The sequence below is a fragment of the Acanthaster planci genome, linkage group LG03, assembly GCF_054643075.1.
Source record: "Acanthaster planci isolate LZ-2023a linkage group LG03, COTS_SCS, whole genome shotgun sequence".
Classification (NCBI taxonomy): domain Eukaryota; kingdom Metazoa; phylum Echinodermata; class Asteroidea; order Valvatida; family Acanthasteridae; genus Acanthaster; species Acanthaster planci.
The window spans coordinates 25,552,467-25,562,719 of NC_141779.1; the positions used below are offsets into that span (position 1 = coordinate 25,552,467).

At 41.0% G+C, this 10,253-nt stretch overlaps 1 protein-coding gene across 1 annotated transcript; it reads left to right on the forward strand.

Annotated features, from left to right (window-relative positions):
* Positions 1-373: 373 nt before the first annotated feature.
* On the forward strand, positions 374-10,248 carry LOC110981102 (uncharacterized). Its single transcript, XM_022238337.2, has 5 exons — positions 374-636; positions 1,595-1,714; positions 2,226-2,478; positions 2,970-3,220; positions 4,127-10,248. The coding sequence occupies exons 1-5, from the start codon at positions 380-382 to the stop codon at positions 5,976-5,978; spliced, it is 2,733 nt and encodes a 910-aa protein (XP_022094029.2). The 5' UTR covers positions 374-379; the 3' UTR covers positions 5,979-10,248.
* The last annotated feature ends 5 nt before the right edge of the window (positions 10,249-10,253 follow it).

Below are 10,253 nucleotides of genomic sequence, written 5' to 3' on the forward strand. Positions count from 1 at the left end.
GGTTTATCATTTCCCCCATCCATAAAGAGTAACCCCGTCCTCAAAAAGAAGCTCATACTGTTTCTAAAATAAGAGCATTTTCAGTTAAAAGTTAAAAGATTGCCAGCATATGTCTCTGGGGCCAGTTGTCCTGCCTCCCCCCCACATGTTTTCCGTTCGTGCCCTCGTTTAAAATGTCGAGAGCTCTCTTCAACCTTGCTCTCGAATAATAGCCGCGATGAAATCAAATTAGTGCTGGCAACGCTCTCTTTTTATTGTATGTAGAGCAATAATGGTGATTCAAGTAGGCTAATAACGTTTTTGTAAGACCTCGCGGTATTCTTTCAAGAACTTTGACTTTGTTGGTGTCTGCCGTTACAAAACGCAGCGCCACCCCGCGATGATATTGCGCCAGTCCAAAATGGAGGACGGCCCCGAGGTCGTCGAGATTGCACCCATTTCCCCTTTGACTGCGATTTCCGAGCCGATCAGGAGGCGAAGATCGTCTGGAAGCGCAGACTTTGCAATGTCAAGGAGACCACCAAGTAGTCGGTTGAGGCAAGTGTCCATCGGACCTCAGTTAGATCGATGGGATGCTATGAAAACTCGGCTTGGTGTTGAGTCGCATGCTCAGCTTGCAGAAGTGCTGCTGGATGGGTAAGCGTGTTTTCGTGCGCGTCATTGGGCCTACGACTAGTAGTAGTACTACTTTACTTAGTCAGGGGACATTCTTAGTGATTGGTGCCGTGAAAGTTGAATAGTTCAGTTCATTTTTTTCTCTTTTTCAAATTCTGTTCATTTTCCATTCATATTCAAACAGGGTATTTAAATACACATAACTGGGCCTAGGCCTAGGAATGACAGTTCAATTATTCATGCAATAGGAAGCATTTCTTTTTCATGACAGTGCAGTAGGCCTAGAGGCTAGATCCTCCCAAAATCATCTGGAATGGGGAAAATGCAAACTAAAGGCAAAATATTTCCTCCAAACGAGAAAAGGCGAGTTTCCTGCAAATAGCAACCTGGGGGATAGTTAGCCCTGTAAGTAGTGAATATACATGTACCAATGCAATTTCAGCTCATAAAATCCAGTGAATGTCTGATAATATTCCCGTACCTCACAGATAAACTTGATCAAAAGAAATCACTATCAATCAGTACAGGGCCCAGTATATTGACAAAGGAGTATACGTCATACGTAGGACCCTGTATACGGTGTAGCCTTGGCCTAACATGCCTAATTTGTCATCTTGTTCATCTGATTCACTTGTTCACAGGGCAAACAAGAAGACGCATTGGTAATGCCAAATGAACCTGATGAAAGGATATACTGCATGATGACTTGGAAGTGCACACGTTTGCAATTGCTATTTGTGCTCAGCCATGTCATAACTTGCTCTTTTTACCCCATGAACAAGATGATTCATATTACCTCAAGAACTATCTCAGAGTTTGTCATCCATCACTTTCCCATGAGCATGGCAGACAACGAACCCCAGAGTTCATGGGGTAGGCACGTATTACTGTGAAAGTGCTCAGCAACTCAGGACGGAGTCCAGATTGTGCTTAACAGCAACATTTGATAACAGCAATGTTTGTCATGTCCTTTTCACAGCATGGAAGCCATTCTTGATGGAGATGTGATATGGGGTACTGAGTGTTGTAATCCTACTCTCAAGAATAAACTAGCCAGCTTCTTCAAGCGGAGAGCCATTCCTGCCCTTATTGTGCCCAGGTACAATGGCATATTTGTGTGGCGTACTTGGGTATATTGTAGATTTTTATTTTGTTTAAATCCTTACCCCCACCCGCATATGCCCAACCAAACCCATTAAGACACTTCATCATTTGCCTTAAGACAAATACCCAATTTTCTTGCACTGACAATTTCAAGAGGAATTAACAATTATCTGCCTAAGAAATGCCCAGCATGTCATCAGTAAATCATCTGATGAGGTAATGATCAGGCTTCGATCTTTACAGTGGCCACCAGTGGCCACTTTGTTGGTCAGCAGCCATCAGTGCATCGTATGGATAGTTCAGAAGTTAGCCATTGAGTGGAAGACACCTTATCAGCAGTCCGTGGGACTTTTTGCCAGTCCCTTGCAGTGAAAACTTTTTTTCTGGAAGTCGTACACATCTCATCAGGATGGGTTGACCTTGAAAATATATGCAGACATCCCCCATAGTCACAGTATGTACAGCTTTTAACCTGAACGATGTTTATAAATATCTTTTCTTGACAGAGCTTTACGGTCAGCCTCAGTCTCTAGGATCCCAGGCAGCAGAAAAAAGTCACCAGTCAAGCTGAAGATTACTCTCAAGAGAGATGTCAAATCTGCCAAGGGACAAGATGTGAATGGCCGTGATGAGGAAGAAGGGCAAGTAGACCGAGATGAAGATGATGCAAGTGATGAAGACTGCAATATGGAGATGGAAGACAACGTAGAGGATTTGGACTATTCACCTCATGAACCTAGCCGTCATGGCTTGAAGAAAGTAGGAAAAGTTTGCTCATTCTCAATGTAACAATAATTGTTTTCATGCCCAGAGCCTGTAGTTTCCATCCATTGGTCAATATCAAGGAGCTTATTGGCAAACATACTATTAGGACAGAAGAGTTTTGTGAAACTGAAGTAAGTCAGCAGCCTGACTATCACAGTGTATTGTGTTTGAGACTGGTTCCTGGCAGATGGCTTTAGCAAAATGAGTGGGAAGTTGCCAGAGGGACTTTTAAGGTAGAGGTTTTTAAAAAAAAGTTGCACAGTGAATAGCCGTTGCTGTACAGTATCTTGCTGAGGGACTGAGGCATCTCAGTATCATCAATAAGAAATGGCACAAATTGCTCTTTTTTACTGTACACATTGTTTCCTGTAGTACTTGATACTTACCAGCATTTTAAACAAATTGAGTAATCTTCCCGCATGATCTTTTTCCAAGCAAGATTACTTAAAAGAAGTTCGCATTTTTAAATCAAACTTTTATTTCAGGCATGGTTGGGCCGTCACCTCAAAGGCAAGAATAAAACAAAGCAACAAAGAAAAAGGCAGGTGTCAAAGATGTCTAAGACGAACCATGAAGAAGATGAAGATATTGTAGCTGAAGAAAAGGTGGTGCCAGTCAAGGCTAAAAAGCTTGGAGGCAGTGAGACATCTCCAAGGAAAAAGCTGAAATGCACCACAGCTCGGAAGAAGCTCTTAATAAAACAGCTGAGGCAGAAGAAAAAGTCCAAGGCTACAACGTAAGTCTTTTGTTGAAATCTGCCAGACGTGAGTTTGATAATGGCTAGATCATTTAGCCCAAGTATACCTTTATTATTCAGTTGGAATCATGCAGCTTTGGTGTGCTCTTAGATGGATGTTTTTACCAGGACCCTCAGAATCTACAGAGATTTTAGAGAATCGTGTTATTTAGGTTTGACAAAAATATTGAACTGATAGTCAGAGTGAAAAGATATCTTCATTTTTCTACCAGACCTTTTGTAAAAACACTTTATTTTGGGGGGTATTAATTGTGTCTATATTAAGAACTCTGTGTCTTTGAAATTGACAGCATACATGTATTAAGAAATTTGGTGTATTAATTAACAATTGGTAACCTTAAAGACTGTATAAAAATTGTAAATGTTTAATATTGGAGTATCCGTATGTCCCATGTTCCAGAACTTGCAATGCACATTTTCAAAGGGTTTTCCAAGTAAGATTTGAAACTTTGCATGGTGGAAGTACTACATGTGATAAGAATGTGCGGGCCCACCATAGGATAATTGTACCTCTTCAAGAAGACGTAAGGTTCTGAAGAGAACCAGTGAGTGTTAACTCAACTTTTTCACCAGGATGCTCTGACAATCTCAGGAGAGTGTCAGGGCTCTGGCCATCCTAACTCTCCTGATGATGGCCAGAACATCCTAGTTCAAACATCGAGTTGACACTCGCTGGTTCTCTTCAGAACCTTACCTCTTCTGTGAATAGATAAATCTCATGACATTCCTACAAATCCTTACCAAAAAATGTTTCCTTTTGTTGCGTTTACACAACTTGTTTACTAACAATATGAACAATAACAGAGATTTTTGTGTATATTTTTGATGTCTGCTTTTCAGCCGGAAGGAGATAGCACTAATTTGTTGTTGTTTGCACTTTTACAGGAAAACCATAGAAGAACTGTTTGGTGCTGGTGCTGTTCTTAAGAAGGTGTACTGGTGTCGTAAGTGTTCTTGTCAGTTGGACTCAGCAGATGTTATGAAGGCTCACTGGCAGACACATCTTGCCCAGGACAGTGAAAGCATTGAAGAATCGAGAGTCAAGGACGAAGATGCTGCATCCAACAGCAAAGATGGAACTAGTGAAGAGATGGAGAAAGGAGGAGCAGATGCAGAGGATGAAGGAGATGGTGATCAGGAAGTCCCAGCTGATCTTAAGAACATCGCTCGTGTCATGACTCGCTGCCCACTGTGCCAAAAACTCTTCTCAAACATCCTTGCTCACACTTCTTGCCATTCTAACTACCTGTGTGAGGAATGTGGGATGCTGTTCCGTCAGCGTCGTTCCCTCAAGCTCCATCACCGGGCCGTTCATGAGCTGGGTGATACAGGCCAGTTACCTTTTGTCTGTAACCGCTGCGGTCGAGCCTTCCGTTGGGAAGCTAGCTTGCGCAAGCACCGTACATTACACTCCCAGCATCGCCACTTCATCTGCCAGACCTGTGGTAAGAGTTTCAAAGTCCAGGCCCATCTTAAGCGGCACGTGATCATGCATGAAGAGGTGAAGCCGTTTGTCTGTCCTTTCTGCGGACGTCGCTTCACAGAACTCTCCAACATGAAGGTTCACACCCGGGTACATACAGGAGAAAAGCCCTATGTATGTGACATCTGTAAGAAGGCCTATTCACACAAAGTCAGCTTGAAGACACACAAAAAGAAAGAACACGGAATTGACATGTGGCAGCTGGGATATATCACGCAGCCAGTCATCGAGTTTGATGACGAAGGTAAAGAGACTGAGTACAGCATTGCTAGAAGGACACGTCGGCCCAACTTCAACACGTCAGGTAAAACTAAGAAGAAGAAAACTCAGCCAGGGAAGGATGCATCAGCACCAGCAGAGACTGCTGTCAAAGGCGATCAAATGACACAGTTCATCAAAGAAACAAATCAGGAGAAAGATTCCGAATCAAATGACAGGATGGAGAGAGAGAATTCTGAAACTCCCCAGGCTTTACCCACTTCACCACCGCTATCAGGAGCTCCAGACCCAACACAACACTTTGTAGAATCCAAGATGCAGACACCATTACAGCATGCTCCATATCAACCACCACCACTGCAGCCACAGCAACAACAGCATCTCCCTATCCATCCATCAATGCAACCCCAACCCCAACCAGAGGTACATCCCCCACAGCACATGCACCCACAACATCTACAGATGCACAACCAGTCTTATAGCCACACCCATCCCGTTGAGCCGGATCAGCATCACTTGGATGATGACATGGACAGTGATCCATGCTCACCAGATGAGGAAGACGAAAACCCAAGATTGTTGCAGGCTGAACTCATAACTAATCAACTGCGCCATGCACAGCGTTTACAACTTCCTGAGAACAGCCTGCCCTCACAGCCATTGCCGCTGCAAATCCCTCATTCCCAAGCACTTCAGTTAGGTCAGCAGCAACAGCAGCAGCAACAAATCCCGTCGCACACCCAGACACAACCCCTGCCACATATACAGATACCTGGTATGCGGCAGCTTCCCCCACAGCACCAAACCAATCAAAGACCACCACTGCCCAGTTTTGAGACGGTCACCTCACCAGATAGGCAGGGTCACCCACAGTATAGGCAAGGTATGATGAATGCCATGCCTGGACTTGATCTGAATGCCTTAGTAGCAGGGTCTATGCCATACATGTACTGGGGATCACAGCAATACCAAGGTGCACCAGCCTACCTCCAAAGAAGCAGTGAAGAAAATTCAATGGAAAGTCCTAAACAGTGAGTGATCAAAATGTACCAAAAAATCAGTTGGGACCATTCACCGGTATGTATGCATGCTGAATAGTCCTATTATATTTTCTTTAATGTCATTTGAACCCTTTTTATAGTACATGGTTCAGCACATAGGATTATGTACTTCATTACTACAAGCTATGCACACTATAAAGGGTGGCATGTGGCAAAAATTTTGTACAAAAATGAGATGCAGAATGAAACATTTAACAGACACTAATTGAATGAAATAGAATTAAATTGAACTTGAGAAATCGGCAAAAGACGTGCACCTGAAAAAGTTTAAGATCTTTGCGAATTCATGGATTTTGCCATGATTAACATAGTAAATGTACTACCGATATCTGCCTTCCTGAGACACTGGAAACTTCCCTGAAATCTTTGAGGAAAAATAATGCTCCAGCTTTGTAAGGTCAGACATGAACCCTTCTGGAAGTCTGCCTCCATTCAAACTCTTAAGCCTGTCGTGTTTCTCCGAAATTTGTTGGAAAACTGGCTACCCGAAGTACTGATTAATATAAAAGGAATTTCTTCTTCAAGAACGAGATGATTTCCAATTACCAACGTGAGCCACAATTTTACCTGACATAAGTTTAGGAATTTGGAATCACAAAAAGAGCACACATTTTTCAGATCTGTGCTTCCTGGGCCAAATTCTAAGCCTTAACCACTTGCCGCCGGGGTTTCCAGTACCAGACACGTATTCTTCATATGCGTGGCTGGGGTTCACGAAATCGGACAAAGTCAACTAGGCCTTGTAACAAAAGACAGTACTTGTAACAAAAGACCAGGCTGCTGGGCATTACCAACATTTTTTCACTCTCAATAGTGGAGATAATCCAACCTGGTTTTTAGTGCAAGCGGATTACCACCGGGGACAAAAGCACTCCACCACCGCAGCGATGAGCCACACAGCACTGCTGCATGCTAATCTGGCCTCTATTGAAAAGATGTCGGCAGCGTACTGTGCTAGGTTCGTGAACAAAAGAATTTATAGAACACAATACAATCTGGGCTCTTTTTACTAGGCGGCAGGCCTGGCTGAAATACTCGGGCCTCAATAATTGTGTCTGTCAGATTAGAGTAGCCACCAGACAGTAATTCGTGTGGGTGTAAACGTCCATTAATTGAAATGATGAATTTTTGAAGATTTTTGAAAACTAAAGATCTTGAAAATGTGCCATACATGTATGTGTGCACTGCATTTTTCAAACCAGCAGCAAGTGGTTAAACGGTCTTCAATCCTCCCAACAGGTGAATTATCAAGGACTATTAGGTTTAGTGTTTGGCTCAATTTATTACAGGCAGATGCAGTAATTTTGCCTGGTCCTTTCGTCAGTCTTGGATCTCTTTGGATGCATCTGTAGTGTAATGATTTTACCAACTGTACCAGTGAAAACTTGCATGCAAAATATGCAAATATATGTACATAGATTTTATACTACAAGCATAATATCATCTTCATTTGGATATTTCAGGATTCCCTCAATCACATGAACACATTGTGTTTGGGAATATAATTTGTTTAATACACACCATGTAATTGAAATTGTATTATCTAAACACAAAACCTTTTCATGACCTTTCAGCATGAAAATATTTTCAGCTTTTATGGCTCAAATTAAATGCAGATTTCACACTTTTTAGTATTAAAATGTGAAACCAAATAGTGAAAGCTTGTTCATTAGAAAACACCACTTATGATTAGACACTCAGTCACCCAATGGATATGTCGATTAACTGATTTGTTGGTGACCTTAAGAAAGTGAGGACAATAATTATTTTTACCTGAATATAAAATATTTATACAAAATAGTATATTTCTCAGAAGGTTCAGGATTGGTAGAGACATGAAATACATGAAACTATTGACTCAGTTTAACTGTAAGCCCTCATGCTTGCATAAGATCTATTCAGTAGACTCCTCCCCCTATCAAAACTGAGGACAGTGGCGTAACTAGGACTCCTCCCCCTATCAAAACTGAGGACAGTGGCGTAACTAGGACTCCTCCCCCTATCAAAACTGAGGACAGTGGCGTAACTGGGGTGCTACAGCTGAGGGGGCACCTGGGGGGGACACAATTTTTTTTCAGGGGGCACTAAAAAATAATTGAACTATGTGCCTGTCTAAACGGCTACCTACATAAATGGACATAAATGCTATCTCAAACACAGATTTGGAGAACCAGTTATATATATTTTTGTCCATTTCCAAATTTGAAATGGGGGGGGGCACGGGCCTCTGTTGGGAGGGCATGCGCCCCCCCCCCCCCGTAGTTACGCCGCTGACTGGGGATAAAAGAAAAATATGAATTTATTAAGTTCACATACATGTTATGCTTGTACATAAAAACATGACAATATTCCCATTTCACATCCAGATTAGTCTTTTACATGTAAATGTTTGGTGCCAAATCAATTAATATTGACTTCAAGGTAGAAATGATTGAAACATTTAAACTGAAGCTACTGAATTTTTGTGGACACTGTGATCCTCAATACAATCATGTGTTAGCTAAAGTCGTAATTATATATGCATGCCAAGTTTTTAATATGCAAATTAAGTTTTAATCATGTGGTAGATTTAACTGAAATCAAGAAAACCATGTGTGCTAATTGTAAAAAAAAATTAAAAGTTTTGTTTTATTTATACATACATGTCTTCGTTCCTCTGTAGCACCGGTAGATATTATTGAATTTTGTTGAATTTCGGTAGCAAAAACTACCCAACTGGCTTCAATTTCAGTGAATCTTACTGAAAACAGATTAAACAAAAAGGGGGACAAGTCTTATACGTTTGGATTGTTCACAGAATTTTGTGTACAGACATTGGCTATGGGATCAGTTGTCATTGTCACAATAAGGACACATTACACAGTAGCTAGCCATGTATCCAAATGACACGTCTTCACTTTACAAGGAGCCATAGTCAAAGCTATGTCATAAAAATGACAAGAATTTGTATAAGCACCACAAATGACAGGCCCCCTGTTACTTGTTGATTAGAGTACATTTAGACTGTGAGTGTTGGGGGTCTGCTTTGTCTCCTTTAAAAAGTTTGTAAAGAAATGAAAGGAAAAAGAGGAGGGGAAAAGAAACAGGAAGTAATACAAATTGCCACTTTTGGTGAAAATGTCTCAGAAATGATCCTCTTCACTGCTGGTTTGTCAGTCTACCACAGTTGAGGTCTCCACCCCCTGGGCCCCTACCCATGATTTTATGTTTAGGGAAAGAGCTATTTCATGGTTTGTCAGACTTAAAGGCATTTGTGGATTAAAGTGGACAATCTTGCTGTATTTAATTCGCCACTTTCCATGTAAACTGAACCACAAAATAGTATTGACTAGAACAAATTCTTGAACACGTCACGTCTTGCCATTAAATTGAACCATTGTGGATTTTATTGTTCATATTCATATATTCTATCAAATGCTTTTTTGGTGCTTTTATATGTTTGTGATAGCTAAATCTGATTATTAGAGATTTTTGTATTTTACCATGTTAGACTTCTGTGTATGTATGTGTAGGTTTGGCTCAGATATTGTTGAAGTACACTGAATCTCACAGGTATACTCATGCTTTCTTACAGTCCAACTTGTTGCCCCATGCTTTCTTTTTCCAAACGCATGTTGTTCATTTTGACTGAAAAAATGGAGTCTGTGTCAAACATGTACTTGTATGTATCTACACAGCACAGGATGTTCTCAGGTAGATTGCTTGTATCAATAATGGAATAGAGTTAGTCTATATGTACATGCTCAACTCTGGTAACTGTATTAAGGATGTCCTCGGCGGTGGACTGAAACTTAGATGTAATATTTACAAAACTAGCAGCTGCGTTTATTCATTACTGCTGTGCTAAGAATTGACAATACTGTACATGTACATGCTTGGCATACAGGTTTACCAGCCAAGGTGCCATCAGCATGTTGTAACTGGTTCTCCACAAACTTTGTGCTGAGTACACAAATATGTTGAGCAGTATTCTCAACTGAGGAGTCTTATGAAATAAAACCTAGCCTTTTTCATTATGAGCTGATAAATGTGTTTGGCAGCTTTTAGGAATTACAGCAAGTGGCCATGGACTGTCAGATGAGTTTTGATGTTTTTAATTGCAGTCCAACAATAGTCATATCAACATAACAATTAGTCATTGTGATCTTTTTAATAAATTTTCATTAGTAGTGAACAGATATCATACTTATGCATTCAAGTACATAATGTTTTAGAAATATTGCAATAAACTCTGTATGAACTCAGTTGG

Excerpts from the sequence above, each read along its gene's own strand:
- LOC110981102 (XM_022238337.2), top strand. The coding sequence starts at position 380 with ATGATATTGCGCCAGTCCAAAATGGAGGACGGCCCCGAGGTCGTCGAG. Across the intron at positions 637-1,594 it reads GCAGAAGTGCTGCTGGATGG|CATGGAAGCCATTCTTGATG; the intron begins GTAAGCGTGTTT and ends TCCTTTTCACAG. Across the intron at positions 2,479-2,969 it reads GCCGTCATGGCTTGAAGAAA|GCATGGTTGGGCCGTCACCT; the intron begins GTAGGAAAAGTT and ends CTTTTATTTCAG.